The sequence below is a fragment of the Tachysurus vachellii genome, chromosome 10, assembly GCF_030014155.1.
Source record: "Tachysurus vachellii isolate PV-2020 chromosome 10, HZAU_Pvac_v1, whole genome shotgun sequence".
NCBI classification, from domain to species: Eukaryota; Metazoa; Chordata; class Actinopteri; order Siluriformes; family Bagridae; genus Tachysurus; species Tachysurus vachellii.
In genome coordinates this window covers 18,798,306-18,823,020 of record NC_083469.1, presented here as the reverse complement: position 1 = coordinate 18,823,020, position 24,715 = coordinate 18,798,306, and the positions used below count along the sequence as shown (strand labels likewise).

General features: G+C 35.4%; 1 protein-coding gene across 1 annotated transcript; it reads left to right on the top strand.

The window, feature by feature from the left end:
* The first annotated feature begins 250 nt into the window (after window positions 1–250).
* Window positions 251–23,857, top strand: apoba (apolipoprotein Ba). The gene is made up of 29 exons (XM_060880114.1): window positions 251–380; window positions 1,019–1,072; window positions 1,523–1,635; window positions 2,462–2,607; window positions 2,729–2,876; window positions 2,991–3,143; window positions 3,246–3,370; window positions 4,635–4,723; window positions 5,467–5,914; window positions 6,027–6,141; window positions 6,283–6,426; window positions 6,633–6,838; window positions 7,121–7,325; window positions 7,416–7,595; window positions 7,670–7,885; window positions 7,992–8,159; window positions 8,452–8,657; window positions 9,430–9,609; window positions 11,080–11,210; window positions 11,420–11,630; window positions 11,873–12,045; window positions 12,138–12,313; window positions 12,536–12,657; window positions 12,840–13,213; window positions 13,322–20,845; window positions 21,617–21,719; window positions 21,958–21,987; window positions 22,079–22,262; window positions 22,463–23,857. Exons 1-29 carry the CDS (start codon window positions 326–328, stop codon window positions 23,681–23,683), a joined length of 13,200 nt encoding a protein of 4,399 aa, XP_060736097.1. The 5' UTR covers window positions 251–325; the 3' UTR covers window positions 23,684–23,857.
* The last annotated feature ends 858 nt before the right edge of the window (window positions 23,858–24,715 follow it).

Here is a 24,715-nt window from a genome sequence, read left to right as displayed (position 1 = left end):
TTATTGTCCATGTATATATGTATATAACTATATATGGTTTTTAATAGTTATAGATTTTTAACATTCATATACACTTTTTTCTTAGATTCAAATATATACTATAAATGATAATTTTGATCAATATTAATTTTCATTCTCAAAACATGGGATGATAGAAGACTTTGGTTCTATATAGAAACCAGCGTAATGTTTGTAATCTGATTGGAGGGGAGGGTGAAGGGTAGGAGAGGCATATAAAAACTCACTGATTGTCTGGGAGTCAGACACAGTTAGGTGAGAGTTGGACAAGAAAAAAAGAACAACGACAAGCTTTTTGGTGTCCATCATGGGACACACTAAGCTCTGTGTGTTTCTTCTTCTCAGCACTTATGTCTTGGCTGGTAAGATTCACCTAAATTTTGTGAATCAAATTACGCCTTATATAATATTTTTCTTTGATGAAGGTTATTTAATCTTAGGAAGATATTTTAATTTTTAGAAATCTCTTATCTTGTTAATTCATATATTCATAACTACATGTATTATTGGACAATCTCGTTGTGTGTGTTTAACTGTAAAGAAAATGTGTGTGTGTGTGTGTGTGTGTATATATATATATATATATATATATATATATATATATATATATATATATATATATATATATATATATATTATATGTTATGTTAAATATTACAGTATATATAATAAGTGTAGTCTATACATTTATATATAGTATGAATGTAATTTTTTCCATGTATGCTAAATTAAGAGTTCCATTCATTGAAAGATTGCAATTTGAATAACTACACACTATTTCAAAAGTAAAATGTTTGTGATTTCCTTACTCAACTCAAAGTAATTTGCTCTTACTTTGTTAAGACTTTAGAGCAGTGTTATGCTTTTAGATAATCAAGTCAGTTAACAATTTTAAACATAGTCTAGCTGGATAACAGCATGAAGATTTAAATTCACCATATAAACTATTTTTGAATGTGTTGTTCTAATTTACACAAATATATTTATATTCCTTGTTCAGAGTCAAGCTCTCAAGTGATTGATGAAACAGCAAGAGAAGAATTAATATGCCCATGTAAGTCATCCACTAAAATCATGTTAATGTGTGCACAAACGCTGTCCTACATTTAACCAGTCAAAGTTTGGCATTTCAGTTTGGATTGATTTGTTAAGCGGAAAAGATATCAACTCTAAACCTTTGTACTCTGTTGTGTATGAGTATAGTGTATTGATGAACATGTTGACTCACTGCAGTGCCACTCTGTCAGGGAACAGTTCAAAGTTCTTGATTCAAAATGCTGATATGGTACTGTCTATGAGATACTTCAAAACAACCTGAAACACCTCATATGAAATGTCTAAAATAAATAAAATGACTGAGGAAATTTTAGTATGAAACTTGATCTCCGTACATAAAACTTAATTTGTGCTTTCGCGTCAACTTGATCAACAATTATTAATAATAATAATAATGTGCACACACTTTACGTGACTATATTTTTTTGCCATTATCTTTGATGTCTAGTGGCAACACGATTTAGGAACTTCAAAAAATATGTTTACCAGTACACAGCTGAGAGCACAAATGGAGTGCCTGGAACAACTGACACCAAGAATGGGCCTAGAATATCTTGTAAGGTATGGAAATGATATAATATACTGTATGGAAACCATACTTGTACAAACATTTTGAAAAGAAAAAAGGTTCAAAGAGCAAGATACTTTATACAAACTAAAATTTTGAATTTAGAAACAAATATGTATCACGAGTATTGTGGTATTGGTTACAATCAGAGATGTTTAGGAAGTCTAGATAGCTGTACTTGTGTAATTATCTTAATGTCATTTAGCATTAGTGAAAAAATATGTTCTTACACTTTAAAAAAGATGTTTCTCTGGCTTCTGTACTTTTGTAATAGATGTTTCTAAAATTCAAGTGCCATTACTTTTGATATCCCTGTAGATAATGCAGGAAGATGTTCTGAAATGGCATGTTTATATATGACCTATTTTAGAAATGATGACCTATTAGAGAAACTATTTTATTACATTAGTACAATAACTAAAACTGAAATGATAGATCTATAGTAACTAAACTTTTGATTTTAGAAACAAATATGTATCATGGCCTTGTTGTCATGGCATTGATATTGTCAGTATCAGAATTTGCTGTGTTTCTAAATTTGGATATAATAATAATAATAATAATAATAATAATAATAATAATAATAATAATAATAATAATAATAATAATAAAGAAAGAACCATCTAACTTTGATTTATTGAACATTATTGGGTTATTTTCAGTGAACCCTTCAGTTTGGGTTCCATGTATGAAGCATGTGACAGAAGCATTTTAGGTTCTATAAAGTATCGTTCCTTTTAAGAGTAAGATATACTGTTTATAATATATTCAATGTCATTGGAAGTGACAATTCTCCATTTTTTACGTTTGCTCATTTAGGTAGAACTTGAGGTTCCACAGACATGTAAATTTGTTCTGCGAACTACTGAGTGTGCATTGAGTGAAGTGACTGACATCGATGCTCAGGGCCAGCCAGTCTACACATCAGCTCCAGGAACCGAGACCTTCAGGGCAGCCATGGAGAGGTGAATGCAATGAGTCTAATGTTTCAAATAACACTGACAAAAAATGACTAGAGTGAAGAAGAATGTATTCTTACTAATGTGGACTGATTACTAATTAGAGTTGATTTTCTGGAGTATATAGGAGCACCTTGAGTTTTGAGGTGGAGCAGGTGGTCAAAGTTTCCATCTATCCGGAAAAGGACGAATCTGAGAATATAGTGAACATAAAGCAAGGAATCATCTCTGCTCTCTTAGTTCCTGTCATTGAGCAGGAGCACAACCGATTAATGGTAAGATTATATATTAGGGTTTAGCACAATATTTGGAGCTCTGCAGTCTTGTCAGTGTGTGGTCATTAGTGTGCCATTAAGTCATGAATGTCTCTCTCTTTCTTTGTTTTAAAGGCTACCATACATGGCATGTGCCCTACTGACCTCATTGTAAACACAAGGAACGATATAGACACTGATGTCACTGTGGTCAGGGATTTGTCAGCATGCAGTCACTTCTATCCTCACAACCTCCCCACCAGTCCTCTGTCCCTTCTATTTGACCTGGTATGGTAGAAGTTTAAAACTTAGAATCCTTTCTAATCTGAGTTGCAATATTTTGTCAAAATATCCAGGATATGTTGCTCAACAACTTTTTTTTTTTTACAGAATGGACTTCTGAGTAAGTTCATCACTAGCACCCAAACCTGCAACTATCAGTTTGACAACAGGAAAAAGCACATGACCGAAGCCCAATGCTCAGAGAAACACCTCTTCATTCCATTCTCGCATGAGTGAGTAACATGTACTGTACCAGTGCATTTTCAATTCCTCAGTTCTGGCAGCATAATAACAAATAGGTTTTTACAAGATATTTCAGTAGATAAGAGCATAAAAGCAATAGATATTACAAAATGTAGTTCAGATTAATATAGTGATTTACCTATGAGAAAAATAAATAGTACCTGAATATATTATTAATGAATCAAGGCTCATTGTAATCATTAACCTCCTGAGACCCATATGCTACTGTTGTGTACATTACAATTTCTACTGACTGTTTCTCTTAATTCATAGCTGATAACTATAAATTTAATCAGTGTTTTCAAGGAAGCAGTTTCACAAAAGAATTAAACCTAACAGTCCTCATATAAGGTTGGTACAATAAATATATCTAGACAATGAAGTTGTGAGAAAATGTTATGTCCTCATATGAGGACATTCGGGTCTCAAGAGGTTAAGTTTAGTTGTGTTCACAGAATATTTATAAATCAAGTATTTAAATAAGACTGTACTCTTTCTCATATTGTTGATTTGCTATTTTGTGTTCTGTAGGTTATTTACTGAGCCTGTATTTTTGTTTCATTTGTCCTTTTCTCTAACTAAAACATGCATTCACCTGCTATGGTTCCACCTCAGTTTAAGAACATAGAAGTAATAAATACAATGCAGTAGTTTGAACATTTCCCAAAATACGTCTGTGATTTAGAAAATATTGGACTAAAAACAGGTCTAAATTCTGCTTTAACTTGTTTAACTAAAATAGACTTAATTGTGATTTTATGTCTTGAACCTACACAAATAGACCACAAGATTGAACTAGTGGGAAACAAGAACAATTCTGCAGCCTATATAATGTTTTTCCTCCCATTCTATTATTATGTGCTATATCAGTTTTAGCTTGTAACACTAAAATATGTGGGACTTAAAAATTAAACTTCAGAATTAAAGTCTGCGTAAGCCTGAGACATGTCTCTGTTTTGGTCAAACTCAGTGTGCTCTATGTGCAACTTCTTAAAGTTAGTTAAAGTTTTAAAAATAGTAAAAGTTAAAGTTTAAAGTAAAGTTACCATTACTGTTCTTTATTTAATTATTGAATATGTGCCTTTTTAATTACTCTGCACTTTCTTGTATTTCAGTAATAATTTCTTCTTGTATTTATACTGTATTTCATTGCTATCACATATTAAACTTTATTCAATCACTGAATAAGAAAAAAAATCGTATTTAATAAGATGTTCATATTTAACCCCAGGCTAATTCTAACTGTTTCTTTAGGGATAAGTATGGTATTTCTTCTGAGGTGAAACAGAGGCTGGTTCTGCAAGAGTCAGTAAAGAGTAACAACAGATATTTCAAAACAGATGGTATGTAACTTCAAAGTCAAAAAGTTGTAGTATATCACGTAATAACTTATCTACAGATGGGTGACAGTTTAAAGGAAGAAAAAAACACCTTAGTTTAAGAACAAAACTTGTTTTTTCTACTTTAGGGGCATTTTGTCCCCTGATTGCAAATGGATTCAAACTTTCCACCCAAATGCCCCAGATCATAGTTTCTTAGAAGTTTTTATGCCTATTTTTGGTGTTTCTTTGCATTCCATTGTTAAATTTCAGAGTTGCCATGTTTATTTACACCCCAACTAAACAAACAACACTATCTGATGATCAAACATTTCTACCTGGAAGGTGAGATGTCCCAGAATGACACACTAAATGACCTAAGTGACCTTCAGTCAGCAGATCTGAATCAAATTCAACACTAGTGTGATATTTTTCATTGACATGCTAGATATCACTCTCCAAACACATTATGAATTTTTGAGGGAATATGTTTTGGTGGAATGGTGCTCTATCAACACGTACAGTTCTATATACTGGTGATCCTATGGTGTCCATATTAGTAATTTATCATGTGTCTGTATATCTATACTATATATTTTTAAAGCGTAAATGTAGAAGATTAAGAGTTTGTCCTTCTGGTGGAATGTTATCTGAGAATGTATCAAGTAGAACCTCTTTAGGAGACTAAGAAACCCTAACTACTGAAAGAATCCATTGATTCTAGAATGGTTGTTATCAATTTTCCTATGTTTTCTTTTTTTAACTAGGCACATCTAAGAAAGCACTTTTCCAAGAAGTAGTAGAAAACACATCTTTTATCCAGACCAAAGAGGACCTTGTTACCTTGATGAAGTCCCTCAATGACCTGCCTCGTTCTGAAAGAAAGCAGGAGAGAGCACGTCTATTCCATAAACTTGTTTCACAGATCCGTGGAATGAAGAATGAGACCTTGTCTTTGGCCTTGGAGGAGATGGTTGAGATTTCCAAATGGCTCACTTGGCAGGCTCTGCTCCAGTGTGGAACCAATGAATGCACCAGTGCCATTTTGCAGGTCCTAAGACGTAACAAAGAACCAGCTTGGGAAGTAGATGCCATAATGTATGTTTTGAGTCTTTTACCACAAGCCAGTCCACAGCACCTTAGAGACATGCTTAGCATGGCCCAGCACCACCAGAGCAAGCCCATTATGTATGCCCTTGCTAACACAGTGAAAAAGTAAGTTTTATTTTATTTAATGTAGAGACCTGTAATTTAAAGTACTATGTAAATTTCTTAATAAATATGTTTTAAATGTGTTTTTTTCTTTTTTTTTTTTTTTTACTTTTAGGTTCTCTAAAAACCAGGCAATTAATGTTCCTGAAGTGAAAGAGGTAGCGGAGTTCATGGAGTTCATGCTGGGTGACTGCTCAGGAGATGAGGACAAAATATTTCTTACACTGAGGGTACATGAAATTTTGTTTTGTCTTTATATTAATATCTTATCAATAAGATTTATATCTTATCTATCTAAATGCCATTTATGATAAGTTTGAAATATATAAAATCACTGAAAATTACTAAGTATAAACTGGATTGTTTTGTAGGTCATTGGTGTCATGGGAAAATACATGGAGGACTTTCCATCTCTAAAATCCACTCTCTTAAGGTGTACGCGTCAAAAAGATGCTTCTTTGTCAGTACAAAAATCAGCCATCCATGCTTTTAGACTGATGGAGCTTGACCCTGATGTAAGTCAAATCTAGAATCCACACTTGTATTTGTATTGTACAGAGCAATGCAACTGTATAGTAAACATAAACAGCAATACAAGCGTTGAATTTTTGTAACAACTGTTTCATGAACTTTTACATTATTTTTTTTTTATAATAATCCTGTTCTTTTATGATTTCAATGTCTTTGTTTTATTGTTTATTTTTTGCATTGGCACTTCCAGGTGACTAGCACCCTGTTACAGCAGTACCAGGACACTGAAGCTCCTTCCCAGAAACGTATAGCTGCATATTTAATGTTAATGAGGAACACTGATGTAGTAGAGAAGGTGTTGAAGACACTGAAAGATGAGAAGGATCTGCAGGTCAAGAGCTTTGTTGTGTCTCATATCACCAACCTTTTGGACACAGAAGATCCAAATCTCCAGACGTATGATTGACAAGCTGATATATCTTATCATAATATAAAATTTTATGTTTTTCACAGTCAGGAATTGCAACTACAATTAAAATAAGATATTTTCTACTATATTTTGATATTCCAGGTGTTGGTATAAGTTGTTGCTAAAAATTTTGTTCTTATCTCTTAAGGTTAAATGTTGAAATTCTAATGTTTGCATATTTTCTATTTGTGATTATGCTAAATAAGAGTCAACTTTGATAAAAAAAACACCAGTCCATATTTACACTGCATTCTCTTTATGTAATACAGAGCAAAGGATTCCATTGAAAAAGCTTTGGAGAATGATAAGGACTTATCTCCTATGGATTTCACAAAGTTTTCTCAGAATTACAAAATGAATGTTCCATGGACTGGATCTGTAGAGAGTAATGTAATCTTTAACTCTGCTAGTTATATGCCCAGAGAAGTCACATTGGCAACCACCCTTGATACTTTTAACTTGGAGTTAATGGAGGTATTGTATTATACAGTAGATTTCAAATAATACTGAATAAGCTTAATGTCCTTTATTAAACACCTTCCTCTTTTGTTTTGTTTGTTCCAGATTGGTTTGGAGGGTGAAGGTTTAGAGTCAACCATTGAGGCCCTATTTGGTGAAAATGGATTCTTTCCTGATACCATCTCCAAGGCTATATACTGGACAAATGACCAGGTTCCACCCCAGGTCCGCAAGGTTCTGGAAAAATGGGTTGGGCCTTTAAAAGGCAACAGGAGGAAGAGAGAGGTATATTGGGAATAAGCAACATATTGTTTAGCAGAATTTTTTATATTCGATTTAACACACCAATGTCTCCACAGATCTCCGAGAACATTTTTGGACAAATTCAGGACAACTTTAAAAAGTTCAAAGAAAGCCTCAAATCTCTTGAAAACGACAAAGATGCACCTAAAGTCATGGCCTACCTCCAGTTAATGGGAACAGAATTGGGATATATAAAGACAAGTGAACTCAATGGCATTCTTGAAAATATGATGAAATACACAAATATTTTCTTCAATGATATTTTATCACAAGTATGTACAGTTAGACTGAAAATATCATACTGTACGAGTTGATGCTCTATTTTTTTTTGTTAAATATACTCTAAAAACTAACCTTAAACATCTATAATCTCTACAGCTTCTGCAAAAACTGTTATCTGCAACAGATAACGAGGTTTTTGCCCACTACATGTTCCTGGATGAATCATTTACCCTACCCACGGGTTCTGGATTCCCTCTGAAGTTCTCTTTGGCTGGAATTTTTGCCCCTGGTGCAAATGGAGGCCTGAAGTTTAAACGTGGCATGGTAACCTTTTGAACAGTGTCAATAAACAGCTGAACATAATTTAAAGACTAAATTGCTCTATACTCAGTAGTTGACAGTTAAGCAGTTAATGTAACGTACATCTGCTGTGGCAACCCCGGACAGAGAACAGCCAAAAAAACAGCAACTACTTTGATTAACTGTATTGTGTGTATAATGATAACACTAGACAAAGGCAAAGTACATTAGTTGGTATTTGGGAAAATATGTACACAAACATTGTACACAAAATGGAGCAGACATTTAACTGAAACATTTTTATCTTTACTGACAGCAACAGCTTATGTTCAAACCATCTATGGGAGTGGAGTTTGTTACCCAGATGGGCGTCTATTTGCCAGAATTTGTAGATGCAGGTATTAGAATGCACACAAATATATACCATGAGAGTGGCCTGGACTCTAAAATTACCCTGGGTGCCAACCAAGTCAAGCTTTCCATCCCTGTGGCAAAGGAGAATACCCAACTGCTAAGCATAAGGTAGGATAAAAATATGAAATATTTATAACAGTGGCAATTGCTCTTTCAGCAACATGCTTTCTTTTGATAATTCATGATGCAATATGAAGAAGGCACATACATATGAACTCAGTGGTGCAGATTTATTTCTCAGAAATGTTGTTCCATAATACCACTGATAGTTAGCACATTAAAATAATGGATAGATCTATAAACCCAGTAGGTTTCCCTACTAAAGGGGGAACACCTTTAGGAAGTTAAGAACCCTTAAACTATATTCAAGATTACTAACAACTTAATGATGACCACAGTGCAAAAGTGTGTGGAAAAACAGCCAGGCTTCTTATAGTACATCAACTACACTTCAGAATTATTGGCACCCATGAGTAAGAAAGGTAATGAAAATATGTCTTTGGAGTTAATTGGCAAACTTTTTTTAGTGAAAGATTAAGATAATTGATAATTGATTTGCTAAAATTATAATGGTTAGCTTTTGAAAATGAATTAGTGTTATACTGAACGTAGAGGAAAGAATAACAGGGATTACAGATATAATTTTTGAACCATTTCAAAAACAGTCATATGGAGGGATAATGTGTCAAGCTCAAAGATTCAGGATAACTACTAGGTTAGGAAATATAGATCATTGTTCTAACTGTGATGTACGGTTATGACGTATGATTAGCATAAATTGTGAATAATAGCATAAAAAACATCAAATGACTTTCATTATTTTTCACCTTAACATTTTATGTTGAATTTATGATGTTTATATTTTGCCTTTGATAAACAGCAATGAGCTATTTTCAATCACTTCCACTATGGCCAAGAAAGTGACTCCTAACGACGAAGACAAAACTGCCTCCACACAATGCAGGCCCATCTTTCCTGGAATGAAATACTGTACCATACATAACTACTACAATACCAACTCTGTCCATTCTCCCTTCTATCCCCTAACTGGAGAAAGTAGGTAAGTAGGCTGTTTCAGTTTGTGCTGTGTCTTCACAGTGTCTCATATCTGAAATATACACACACATTGCAATTATAATTTCACATCATGTATAAAACTGACAAAATTATTGGGAATACTATTTATGTATTATTTTTATCAAGACACTTACTTTTCCATTCTTTGCACCATATGCAGTAAATTAGCTGCATATGGTGCAAAGTAAAATCATACAGACTTCATAACAATTACAAGTACAAGTACAATGCGTGGCTCCCATTAAAAACTGCAAGATTTATCAGTAATACTCAAGTCAAGGCAAGAAGCTTTTATTGTCATTTCAAGCATATATACCTGTTGCAGTACATAGTGAAATAAGACAAGGTTTCTCCAGGTCCATGGTGATACATAGAACAAAGTAAGAGCTACATAGAACAACACAGAGCTAAGGACTTAATAAGTTAGTCCTAGACATATAAAGTGCATCTGGTGCAAACATTACAAGACAAAAGACTAAAAGACAAGACACAAAAGACAGTAACAAAAGACAATACACAAAAGTAGCACTGACTAGAGTACATACTGTATATTCTACAGTACATGTGCAAAAATACTGGAACGGACACATAATATAATAGCAGCAGTTATTTGAGGTATTGTAATGAATTGTGCAAAACAGCAATTGACTGAATGTGCAAGACAGCATGTGCAAAGAGAAAAAACAGTGTGCAAAACAGCATGTAAACAGTTTGATATAGGTGGTGCTGTAGACATATATGTATATTTGAAGAACGTGCATTTGTTGCAGATCAGTGCGTCCAATATAGTTAGTGTGCATGTGTGTGTTGTGCTCGGTATAGTTCAGTTCAGTTGTTGAGGAGTCTGATGGCTTGTGGAAAGAAACTGTTACACAGGGGTCATCCACAATGTTGTTGGCTTTGTGGATGCAGCTTGTGGTGTAAATATCCCTGATAGAGGGAAGAGAGACTCCAACGTTCTTCTCAGCTGCCCTCATTATCCGCTGCAGGGTCTTGCGAGCCGAGATGGTGCAATTCCCAAAACAGTATCACTCCTTATCACTGGCAAAAAATATTGAATAAATTACAACTATTTATTTACTGCTTGCATTCTAAACATCTGATCATGTCTATATACGTATAAGGGTTTGTGTGTAATGTAAAAGCTGCAGTCTCTGATAAACATCATAGTTAATACTGTAAGAAAATAAAACAATGAGGGCTTCAAAGATCTTAATGAAGAAGTAGTTTATTCCAGCATATCAGTGACAAAATACATGAAGTACTCTGGGTTTATCGTAGTCAAAATGAATTTAAAGTGTTTAAATGCAAATTGAATGTAAGAATTGACAAAAGAACAGAAGAAAATATAACAAAATATACTTGGGCAAATTTTATTTTCACCAAGGATCAGTGATGTGGGATATACTCTGGCCTTCTAATAAGTTTCTCTGAATTAATCCTTTGCCCTTAGGTTTGCGGTGGAGCTTCAGCCCACTGGGGATGTATCAGAATACACTGCAACTGTCTCTTATGAAGTCTTGAAGGAGGGCAAGGAAAGTCGCCATAAAGTTCACTCACTCGTTATTTCCCTTAAGGCAGAAGGTAAGTCATCAAGACATTTTGTTAGTTTTTGGAAGTATTCATTGTTCATTGCATCTAATAACATCTGACTACAATCATCAGCTACTGATTAAACACTTCATGATTTGGGTTGGATGTGTTTACAAAAAAACCTGAAATATCATAGGAGTGATTAAAATTCTACATTGTTTGTTTACTAAAATAACACCTAAGTTCAATTTATCTTTAAGGCACCACACCTACAGTGGCTACTGCCACTTTCAAATATAACCATAACAAGAAAATCTTCACCAGTGAGCTTCAAATACCGGACTTTGATGTTGATGCTGGTATTAAGCTGGCAGTCATGGATAACACTGGAAATGGAAAAAAGATGAATGGTATTACAATTGATGTAAGGAACAGAAATAATATTCTGCTGTCCTTGGTTGGACGTACCAGGTACTGTACAGTGTTGGCTACTTTCATTCCAAAGTGCAATAATACATTTAAATAATACTTTAGTGGCATGTATTATTTATCTTAAAATGAATTTTGTTGCTGTGGGTTTTGAGAATAAGATGATTAGCTGATTTTTCAATTAAATGTGACCATTTGACCCTAATTATTTTACTAACAGTTTTACTTAATAGAATTGTTAAAGTCACACAATAAAGAATGTGAATTTGTGTGTCTATGAGCAGACTGGAGTCTATGAAAGATGCTATGGTAGAACTAGAGATGGCTGTTCCTGCTCTACAGTTGGATGCTTCAGCAAGTGCCAGTCTAAAAAAAGTGAATGGTCTTGTTTTACAAATTGAAACAGCTTTTAAGGTCTCAGAAGCTTCATCAATGCAGAAAGCCATTCTTAGATACGGTATTAGTATCCCATTTGTTTTTTCTATTTGTAACATGAGAATTGTAGGACATATTTTTGATGCATTGTGCATGATGCACTGTGTTTTGCAGATGAGAACAAAATTGAACTGGAGATTAAGTCAGATGTCAATTCCGATGTCACAAATCTCATCCCAGTCATTGAAAACTACCAAAACCAGCTACAGATTCTAATAGATGACATGCTTGATCAAAAGGTGGCCAAAACTGATATGAAACTTCGACATATTGTTTCAAAAGTAATAGAAGTAAGTGTTTTAAATCTTTAACTAAAACTATATTTATAACTTATTTTAAGATATGGTGATGTGATTAGATTTCACCAAATTTTGACAGATCATCTTGATTATTAGAAAAATATATTATTGATATATTACTGTTATGTAATTATATATATTTGGAGATTTAAATGTTCCCTTTTTTTCTTTTTAAAATTTCTTTTTATAATTAGTATTTTTCTGTATCCTCAGGCAGGTAACATTTGGCTTGACAAATTTGGAGGAGACATTCCATATGTGAACAATCTAAGAAGCAAGAGATATATCCCAGAACTCACTTTGGCCTCTATACCAGAAAATTTATTTTTCAATTTGTGAGTCATTTATCATTTTATTATGTCACAAAATTCAAACCCAAATTCTGGTATCTATTGGATTATATAGTAATTGAATATAACATGAGCTCTTTTCAGGTTTTTAGCTTATTACTTTACTTATTATGCTTTCTACTTTTTAAATCTAAGGTATTTCTGTTTTGTTGTTTTGTTTCTTTTAGTGATGCACTTTTACGGTATCAGTTTAACAAGGACAAAATATTTATCTCAGTGCCTCTTCCTCTTGGTGGGAGAACCTCTGCAGAGTTTAACATCCCCTCTGTGTTAACACTCCCTGCTATTGATGTGCCATTCCTTGGGATAGCTGTACCTGAAAATAATTACAGACTCCCCTCTTTCACAATCCCTCTGAGTGTGGACTTTTCATTGCCATTTATTGGCATGGGAGAGGTTTCTGCTAAAATAAACAGCAACTTCTATGACTGGGAAGGCTCACTCCAAGGTGGAAATTACACTGATGATGTTCCCAGCTACATTGCTAAATACAAAGTTATGGCCACCAGTCCTGTGACACCTCTTTCATATAAAGTTGAAGGTAGAATTATTGTATAATAATCTTACATAATAATGCATTCAGTTGCTGTATATGTCTTAAAACATAATAAGAATTTCAATTAAAATGTTCTTTGTTTTCTTCATAAAGGTACAGCTCTGGTTTCTGGCATTTCTGATGACTTTAAGTTCCTTGTGAATGGCTCAATAAACCACAGTTTCCTTGATGCCAGCTTTAGTGTACTTGAAAGCATGAATGCTCTTAGCAAAGCCAGGGCAAACTACAAGCTTCATGCAACAAGCCCATTTGGATTAGAAACCTTGCTGTATTATTCTGCTCAGTCATCTATCACAGACCATGAGCATAGTGGAGATGGAAGCATAGATGGAGTCTTTAAAATGGGACCCCTGTATGCCAACACCACATATACCCAATCCTACACCATAGATCTTATCAAAGAAGAAGGAATAGGAGAGTCTGTCTTGATATTCAAATCCTCAGTCATCCAGGGTCAAACCCTGACCAAGGGAGAATATCGCAATAATGAGTTAACCATTGAGTCCACAACAAGCGCAGAAGAAAACATGTTGAAGCATATAGCTGAAGTGAAGTACAAAGATGGCCAATTGTCATTGAAGTCACATGGTAGTGTTTCAGCATTGGATAAAACACTTCGCATTCAGACTGACCTACATATGACCAACGAAGGAGCCAGGTTCAAATTTGAGACCAATGCTCATGATGGAGAAAATCGAGCATACTCCATGCTCATGGGATCTTTCAATGACAGAGGTCTTGAAGTGAACTTGGATGGGTCCCTAAACTTTGAAAATACCCATGGAACGCACAAAGGTACACTAACATTTGGAGTGAATGGCTTGGCCACAAGTTGTACAACAACCCTTCAGTGTAGGTCAATGACATTTGAGAATGTCTTAAACGCTGGAATTGATGGAACCAATGGTGCTTCCATTTCACTTATGACTAAAGCATTAGGTCTGGACAATTCAGTCGAGTTTAATACAATCGGAAAGATCTCTAAGACTGAAGTAAACTTTAACAGCATTTTTAAAGGCAATGTATTTGAGGGTGATGCGAGAAACACAATGAATATGGCTCTGAATGAGCAGGGCCTGACTGTCTCCAACACTATGACAGGCACCTTACAGAAAATGAAGACGGAAAGCATTCATACCCTGTCTGTAACCCTGTGGACCCTGGCATTCCGCTCCAAAACAGACAGTTTCATCTGTGATGGTGCATCATACAACCATGATATCCAGGTTAACATGAGACCCTTTACTACATCTCTGCTCTCAAACAGTAAAGTTGAGATATATGACATCACTTTTAACAATGATGCCGTTCTGAAGTTGGAGCCATTTAAGTTAGAGGCAGCTGGAAGTATTACTGGCAAATATCAAGAGGATACTATTAAGACCACTTGTGGAATCAATTATTCAGACTTGAGTGGTTCAATAAAATGTGACTCAACGGGAGAAATTCTGGAATCCAAAATTAGACAGAATGTTGAACTGGAATTTGCTGGATTGTCCTCTGTGTTTAAAAGTGAGACCCACTTGAATTCCAAGGCTTTGAGACTTGAGAATGTCATCCGTACAATGGCACTGCCATTTAGCTTGACTGTTGATAGTATTTTGAATATGGATGGTGCAGTGAATTGGTATGGTAAGCACAATGGACAACTCTATAGTAAGTTCCTCTTAAAAGCAGAACCTTTTGCCATTGCTAAGTCCCATGACTGGAGAGCCTCATCCACACACGTTTTACCAAATGGGAATTCAGCAGAAACTCGTATTGAAAACAAATTTGATGGCTTGTTGATACCCAATGAGCAGTCTATTTTGTGGAAATTCAAGTCTAAGTTGAATAATCATGCATACAATCAAGACGTCAGTATTTACAACAAAGAAGCAGATATGGGAATTCAGCTCTCTAGTGTGCTTCACACAAACCTTTTGTCTGGAGAATTAAGTGACAATTCATTGGACAGCCAGGAATTCAGCATCTCTGGTTTCCTTAAATATGACAAAAACAGTGACTGTCACATAATTGATTTCCCCTTTATTGAGAGCCTTCCTGTCGCCTTGGAGGGAATGAAAACCAATATAGTGAATATTCTTGAAACCCTTCAGCAGTACCTCAATGGTTTGGATATCAATGATTTGGTCAGACAGTTTAGAGAGAACTTGGAAAAAGTTCCACAAAATGTCCATTACTTCATGGAGGTACTTGATCTAGAGAACAGATTAAATATGGCCAAGGATAAGGTCATTTCTTTAGCACGTGACTATGCTGTTACCTTGGATGAGTTAGAAGCATCAATGGAGAAGCTTAAGGTTGCTTCAGAAAAAGCCATAATTAATTTTGCTATCAAAATAAGAGACATAAAGACTCAAATAAAAGAGATTATTGAAAGTAGATCATGGACAAAAATTCTGGAAACAATTGGCAAGGAACTCAAAATCTGGGATGAAAGACACGGCATTACTAGTACATTTCTTATTTTGATTAATGCCTTTGAAGATGTAATTAGTCAGATTGATCTGCAAAAGTTGCAGGACAACAGCATGATTTGGTTAAAAACCCTGGATGCTAAATATGATATTAGAGCAAAGGTTCAAACAAAATTGAGTGAGCTGAAGCATGCAATAGAGGCCTTTGACATAATGAACTTTGTTCGGGATGTGATAAACTATATAAGCTCATCTGATCTGGAGGAGTATGTGAGTCAGCTGTCTGATCATATCCCAACTGAAGACATTGAGAAAGTGGTTGATTCCATAAAGGACATCGTTGTCAACTGGATTGAGGAATATGAACTCATGGAAAAAATCAATTATATTTACTCAAAAATAGGTGAGCTGTTCCAGAGATATGAAATTGAAAAGAGGATGGAAACCTTTATAGAACAAGCAAACATTCTCATTCAGGAGTACAAAATCCACAGGACCATTGAGGCAATGGTAAAGACTTTAAAGTCTATTCCATTTGAATACTTTTCAGATAAGATCATGGAACTCCTTAATGCTATTGTGAGTGAACTGAAATTAGTTGACATTAAGAGAGATATTAATGAAATAAATAATTACATCCAAATATTTATTAGGAATCTCAAGACTTTTAATTACAACGACTTTGTCAATGAAGCCAACGAGAATATCGGCAAAGTCATAAATTATATCAACGAACAAATAATGCTCTATGAAATTCCACAGAAAATAGAGGCATCCAGGGACTTTCTAAGAGAGATGCATGCCTCTACTGTCATGTATTTAGAGCAACTAAAAAACACTAAGATAGCAGAGCTTTATAGGATGATTAAGGGTATTATAGACAGAGCAGCTTACAAAGATATTAAGCTGAAGATCCAGGAGACCATTGAAGATATGAGACATAGAATCAATGACATGGACATAAAACATGAAATCAGTGTTTACTTGGAAAGAGCAAGTGAATCCTACAACAACATGCTTGTCTACATCTCATCAAAACTGCTCAACTTGACTGAGATTATACGCAAGGTATCTGGTGAGCAAGAAGTTCTGACTCAGATTCAACAAGCTATGGAAGAAGCGCTCAGTTTTCTCAAAATGGCAAAAATTGAAATACCTGATTTTACAGTTCCACTGACTACATTTGAAGTTCCTGCTTTTGTCATACATCTCAACAGGCTTCAAGATATTAACATTCCATCTGAGATAACTATACCTGAATTTATGGTTATGGATTATTTGTATGTTTCATCCATCACCATTAATTTTGATGAAATTAAACAGATGATAATTGAATACATTGACCAAATCAGAGAGTTTGAAATTCCAGAGCTGGATCCTGAGGCCACATTTGGTGACCTAAAGGCACTTTATTGGTATTACCTGCCTGATTTTACTTTCCCAGAGATCCGACTTGTAGAGTTGAAGTTCCCTGAAGTACACATAGGAAAATTAAATCTGGAGAATTTTGAGATCACCATGTTACCTATTCCTGAAGTCAAGCTGCCTCTTATCTCACTAGAACCATGTTTACCTGCTTTTGGAAAACTGTATGGAGAATTCCGATTCAAATCTCCACACTATACAGTAATGACAGAGGCAGCAATTCAAAATACAACAACTACAAGCTTAGAGCCACAGTTCAAAGCTACTCTGACTTCAAAGGTAGATTCAACTCTGAATATTCTTGGTTACACTTTTGGTGCAATGCTTCAAATTGAAGCCCCTAACATGAATAAACTGGTGATTAGTGAGACCATAACAGCCAGCCACTTGGCTTTTACTATCAGTCATGAAGGTTCACTTATTTTCACCAGCCCTTCAGCTGAGGCAACAGCAAAGACAGATGCTAAGGTTACAACCCAAATATACCAAGCTGAATTAACAAACAATGTAGGAGTCTCTCTAAAGAATGGAATATCTGTGAATATGAACACAGTCTACAACCATCATCTAAGCATCCCATCTATGAAAATCTCAAGTCAGGCCACAATTAACAAAAACACTAAGGCTCAATTTGAATCTGGAACTATCTCTGTGACTTGCAGAAATGTGGGAAATGGAAAGTGGTCAATCAAGGACTATGCTGATGAAGGCATCCACAAGAGTAATCTGGATTTTAGAGTCAATGCAGGTACTGCAAAGTTAACATTTGATGGTGAGACTAACAGCAAAATACTCAAAGCAAAGCAATCAGTCAACGCTGAATCTGTCATCCTGAGTCATATTACCGTTGATGTAAATGCTGAGACAGAGACTCCCTTCATGAAGACAAGTGTGATGAATCTGGCAGGGAAAGTACAAATGGATGGTCTCAAAATCGAACTTACCACTTCACACAATGCAGAACTAACTGGAAAAGTAAGTGGAACCCTATCAAATTCTTGCAAATTTCTTGCCCAACCATTTGAGATCACTCTTGAGTGCAAAAATAAAGGAAACTCTAAAATAGTCTTGCCCCTTAAACTAAATGGAAAGCTTGATCTCCAGGAAGATTATAAGATTATTTTGAATTCTGAAAAACAGCATGTAAGTTGGGTGGGTCTCACTCGGTTTAACCAGTACAAATATAACCACAAATTCATTTTAGAAAATGGTGATAATGATGCAGGACTCTATGTATCAATGGATGCGGAAGCTAATCTTGACTTTTTGACTGTCCCACTAACTATTCCAGAGATGACATTGCCATTCCTTGACATTAAAACACCCATAATCAAAGACTTTTCTTTGTGGAAGGATTTTGGCATGAAAGATCTACTAACCATACCTCATCAATCATTTAATATTGATTTTAAGCTCCAGTATCAAAAAAATATGGACAAGCACACGTTTAACATTGATCTTAAACCCATCTATGAGTTTATTAAAGAAAATGCTCACATTTTAGACGTGCACTTTGAACTCGGACGGGACAAAATCTTTAAAGCCTTAACAAATTCTTATAACCAAGCCAGGATCCAGTTTGAAAAATTTAATATTGACACATCCGAACAGCCCCCAAGGCATTTCACTATCCCTGGATACACTGTACCTCTGGTAAATATCGAAGTATCGGCCTTTAGAGCTGAGCTACCTGCAGTCAGTTATTTCATCCCCAAAGAGCTTAGCACACCCAGTTTCAAAGTTCCTATGATGGGTTTTTCAGTGCCCTCCTATACTCTTGTACTTCCATCTCTAGAATTGCCAGTCTTGCATGTGCCTGAGACCATCAGAGAGCTGAGGCTACCGACATTCACATTACCAGATATTCAGAACAACATTATGATACCTGCTCTAGGAAATTTGACCTATGATTTCACATTCAAGTCACCAGTGATTACCGTGAATTCTAATGGTGGCCTCTACAACCATTCTGACATTGTGATGAAATTGGGAGCATCTTCCACCTCTGTGTTTGAGTTCCTGAAAGGCAAACTTGATGGCACAACCAGCATCACTAGGAAGAGGTGTCTGAAAGTTGCTACAACTTTGTCACTGGAGCACAAAAATGCAGCATATAGTCATGACAGCAGTGTCAGTCTCACCAAGAGGAGTATAGAGTCTTCCCTAGCCAATGTTCTCAAAATCAACTTGCCTGTTTTTACAATGGAATTAAATCAGCAACTTCGTGGAAATACTAAGACCAAGCCTAATCTTGCCTCAAACATTAAAGTTGCATATACTTACCTTCTCCCAGCATTCAAAACTGAAGGGAAGGGTGACATGCAACATGATCTTTCGCTTGATGCACTTTCATCCTATTTCTCTGTGGAGAGTTCTTTGAGGGGAAAGACAGATGGAAAAATAACGGAAAATGGACATTTTTCCGAATCTTTTCACAATGATGCAATAATATACTTCAATTCCAATGGTCTACGTTTAACTTCAAAAACAGCTTTAAACTTTGACACTGATTACAAGAAGGCTAAAATCTGGAATGTGGACATGACTGAGAACCTTGAACTTGAAGCTTCTCTTAAACGCATTTATGCCACAGTGAATTATACAAATAATAACGAGGTGAATGTTGCTTCTTTTTCAACCAATGGGAAGCACTCTGTGAAGGGATCTTTCGAGTTTGTTCCATTGACAACCCTGTCTGCTCACCTAAATGTTGATGTATCACAGCCATCTACTCTTGGTCCTGCAAATTTAATGGAGAATGTGAATCTAGCTATCACCTCAGATAAACAGAAATTCATTTGGAGCGGCAAGGAACAGCTAAAATCAATAAAACATTCCAGTGATTTTCTGCTGTCCAACGATGAATCTGAGATACACATGGAGATTGCAGAATCTGTTGAAGGTCATCTTGCATTTTTGAAGTCTATCAAACTGCCTATCTATCAAAAAACTCTATGGGATGTGATGAAGTTTGATGAGACCACCAGCCCTGAAAAATTGCAATTCCTTAATGTTGCTACTCATGTTGTATATACCAAGAGTCTGGATGGAATATTGTTTTCATTGCCTGCAAAAGTATTTGAAAATGGGGTCATTTTTAATATTCCAAAAACCACACTAATTCTACCTAATTGGATTAAGCAAATTTCAAATATGATAAGAGAAATAGATCAGCGAATCGAAAATGTCGACATGATTGATTCTGTTTCTATCCCACCTGTAATCACTGTTCCAACTTTCAATGTACCTCTTACAACACTTCAAGTGCCATCATTTACCCTAGATCTACAAAACCTGAAAATTCCAGATTCGATAAGCATGGATACGTTTGATATAACTTTGCCAGGACTGCCAAAGGTCAAAGTTCCAAACTTTGAAATTGACACAAAATACTTAATGGATAAAATGGCTTTCCTGCGTATAAAGCTACCTGAATATGAAGTCACAATCTCATCATTTACCCTGCCTAAGTCTTTCACAATTGGTGAATACACAATTAGTCTGGATGACCCCATTAAAGCAATGTGTAATTTTGAGATGCCAACTATAACAATCCCAGAACTGAAGATTGAGATCCCAGAGATATCACTTCACTTACCTGTTGGTGTATTTATTCCATCATTTGGTGCCCTCTCCACTTCCATGAAAGTTTCCTCTCCAATTTACAACTATACACGGACTGAAAAACTAGAGAACAAGGAACCAGGCTTTCTTTACACATTGAAGTCCTCATGCACATCCACCATGACCTTCTTAGGATATGACTTGGAAGGTAAGCAACATGTTTTGATTTATGCAATGACCAAGCCAGGGGTGGTTCTAGGATTTTATCTTTAGGGGGGTTTAGCCCTCAGTTAGAATTTAAAACAAGAAGAGTTTTATATTATATATTATATGACTACATTTAAATTGGCAAAAGTGGACACCAAAATGTTATGCATGATGTAATGATGCCGGTCTTGAATCAAATCAGTTCATGTACAGTATGTGTGCATTCTTTACAAACAGTGTGTCCAATGAATGCAGTCATTAATAAAAAAATATTCACAAGACAAAGACCAAATCAATAAATGTTATTTTTATTTAGTATTGAATGGATCGTTTGCATTAATATTTTGTTTGTGCTATCAACGCTGGTAATAAGAATAGAGAAATTTCACTTTTGGTTGCCGTCTTTGCGGCTTTCCGCCGATTAATGTCATAGATAAATGCCTCCAGCTTCTCCATTCAAATAAAGCAAACAGCTGATGATGCACTTTTGAAAGACTACAACGCACACGCATAACAGCAAAGTAAAAAAATTGATCTTGGATCAAACTGATAAACGATTTTCTTTCCCGTCGACGACATGTCCTGAATTTTAACATAATTTTTATTTTTGAAAGTAAAAATTATACTTATAGTTTTAGGGTGGCTGAGATCATAGACACGGGGGATAGAGCCACCCTAAAAAAGGTCTAGAACCACCCCTGGACCAAGCCAATTTCCAAAAAATAAATTGTACCAGTTATATTAAATACTATTCTCCACATTCTTTATTCAGCTAGTGTTTTATCGGATGATGGTTTGAGTCTGGAAGGAAAATGCACCTTCTCCCACAATGATTTAAAGGTGAACTTGAAGCATGAGCTCCATCAGAATCCGAGGTAATAATGTGTGTATACGAATTATTTGAAGCAATGTCTTTCAAGATCACTTAATAACTGGGAAGGATTTGAAATTGAAATTGTTTAAACTTTTGAAAACAGTATATAAACATTATAAAGTGATTACTACTTGCTATGAATTTGGTCTTCAACATTAGTGGAATCTAAGTGAGTCATTTACTAATACTATTTTATTTCTAGTTTTATTACTATTTTTATGCTTATTTTTTCCATGCAGAATTAAACGTGAGGAGCCTTCTGCCTCAAGGTAATTGTGCATAATTATTAGTATATCCCATTTCTCAGTATCAGAAAATAGGCAAAAATCCAAATACCAGAATGCTGACTGTATTTAACAGGCCCCCAAAACACACGTTGGACATCGATGTAACAAGCCAAACCTTTGCCGATGTGAAATTCCGCTATGCCTCCTACAATAATGGTATCACGTCTTCAGTATCCCATCCAGCTGGCTTTCTTGGATTTCAGTTACAAAGGAGGACACCAGCTCAGTACTATGCAAAAGTCTTCACCAGATCCTTGGTAAGAAAGTTGTTTCATTTGCATATTGTTATTTTTAGGATCGGTCTACTGGTTTGATTTGATGTTTTAGATGCCAGTCACACTGATCACATCAATGTTTGAAGTAGCAGAATTTTTACAATATTAAAACCTTCAGGGAAATCAGGTTAACTTAGAGTTAAGATTGTTGTAATAAAAATATCCTTTCTATTTTCTTGCAGTCATCTTCTGACAAGGACACTGACCTGCTGAGTTTGAAGGTTACTCTTAAGAACTCTGAAAGGCTAAACCTTCAATCTAGCTGGCAACTTAATGGGTTCTTTGACATGGTAGATGACATTAAAGCCAAGCTGCCTGATATGACAGCAGCTCTTTATGATTTTGTCAACAAATATCACAAAGCTCATTTTGGCATTGACCTTAATCGTGCTATCTCAAGGGTTAAGAATGCCATAGCTAACAATATAGACAAAGCTTACATTACAATCCCCAAGGCATTTGATGTGATTCAGAACTCAGTTGAGTACCTGAGCGAGCAGAGTCAAATGATGTTGAAGAGAACAATGAAGAGCATGCCTGATATCTCCTTCCAGGATCTTATCTCCCAGGCTTCTAACAATGTCAAAAAACTACTTCAGGACTATGAGTCCAATGTCAGGGTCCTCTTGGATGCCGCAATGAAATTCCTCAGTAAGACCAAGTTTCACTTGCCAGGTTTGGAAGAGAAGTTCACTGGTCAAGAGTTGTACTACAAAATGAGACGGTCTGTTTCACAGGCAGTAAGGAGAGCTGCAAGTAGATTTACCACCCTTATGGAGACTATAGCCGACACCATTGAAAGATTTGTTAATTTAATTAACTTCAGTCTTCCATATACAAATGTAGTTGTTAATGGTAAAGACATTTTAGAAAACCTAAAGTCTGCTGCAAAGTCTGCACAGGATCTGATTTTTAAAGCAATGAAAAAGTGGGAGAGTCTGAAGCTAGAGAACCTGCTGCAGAACATAAGTGACGTTATAAAACTTTGCATCCAGAAAACAGGTGATTTTATTACCTCTTTAAAAGCAGAGAAACTAGATGAGTTTTCTAATAAGGTCAAGGGGATTTACATTGAGGCCAGCAATACACCAGCAATGCAGGAACTTGCGAGGCAGATTCATGGAGCAAAAATAAATGCAGCAGAGTACAAAGACAAAGCACAGTTGAAGTTCCAGGAAGTCTACAGTAAGATTTCCATGGAGAACTTTAACTCAGAGATTAGCAAATCAATTTCAGTGTTAGAGAAACACCTTAAAGCTAACATTGAAAATATTATTGAATATTCAAAGAATGCTTCACAGTACACACAGCCATACATAAAGATAACCAGCAAAAAAGCAGATGTGGATATTCCTCTGCCTTTCTACTGGAATTCTTTCAGTGAATTGCCAAGCATGACTTAAATGTTCAGTTTTGGGATTCTTTTTCATTTCTTTTTTTTTTTGTAAAGTTAAAAGTGTTAAAAAAAATCCTCCATATGTGTTATGGTTATAGAAAATTATGTTTGCATGTTTGTGTATAATTTGGTATGTTGTATTTCCTTTAGACAAAGCATGATTAAAGTCTTCTTTGCATAAGGGTGATATTTTTCTTTCTTGTTTGAAGATATATAAGATATATATAAGATAGCAATATTAAACAAATACTTGTAAATATTAGTATTAAAATTGAATAGAAGAACACAAACCCTCACACCTCCAGGGTCGGGGTTCGATTCCCGCCTCCACCTTGTGTGTGTGGAGTTTGCATGTTCTCCCCGTGCCTCGGGGGTTTCCTCCGGGTACTCCGGTTTCCTCCCCCGGTCCAAAGACATGCATGGTAGGTTGATTGGCATCTCTGGAAAAATTGTCCCTAGTGTGTGATTGCGTGAGTGAATGAGAGTGTGTGTGTGCCCTGCGATGGGTTGGCACTCCGTCCAGGGTGTATCCTGCCTTGATGCCCGATGACGCCTGGGATAGGCACAGGCTCCCCGTGACCTGAGGAAGTTCGGATAAGCGGTAGAAGATGAATGAATGAATGAACACAAACCCTGTAAAAGAGGAGTGGTGTAAAACAAATGAAAAACAAATTAAAATTGACTAATACTAAACCACAGTAAAAACTGGCCTATGTATAGTGTATGATAGGTATGTAAATATTAAACTTTTTGCATAGGACTGAAGACAAGCTAGGAAGATGAAATCTAAAAGAAGAGTCAAGACTAACATATAAAAACAAAAAAATATAACTTGAAGCATTTTTCTCAATAACAAAATAATGACATTTTAGACAAGAGTGCCTTAATTAAGAGATGTTTTATTTTAACACTCATTCTTCTGCTAATTAATATTTAATGGCCCAAAAAACTCATTCTGTTTTTGAGGTGTTTCTACAACTCTACAGTATAAAGTGGCTTCAAGTGAATGTCTCTTTTGTTTTTGCCAGTTTACATCATC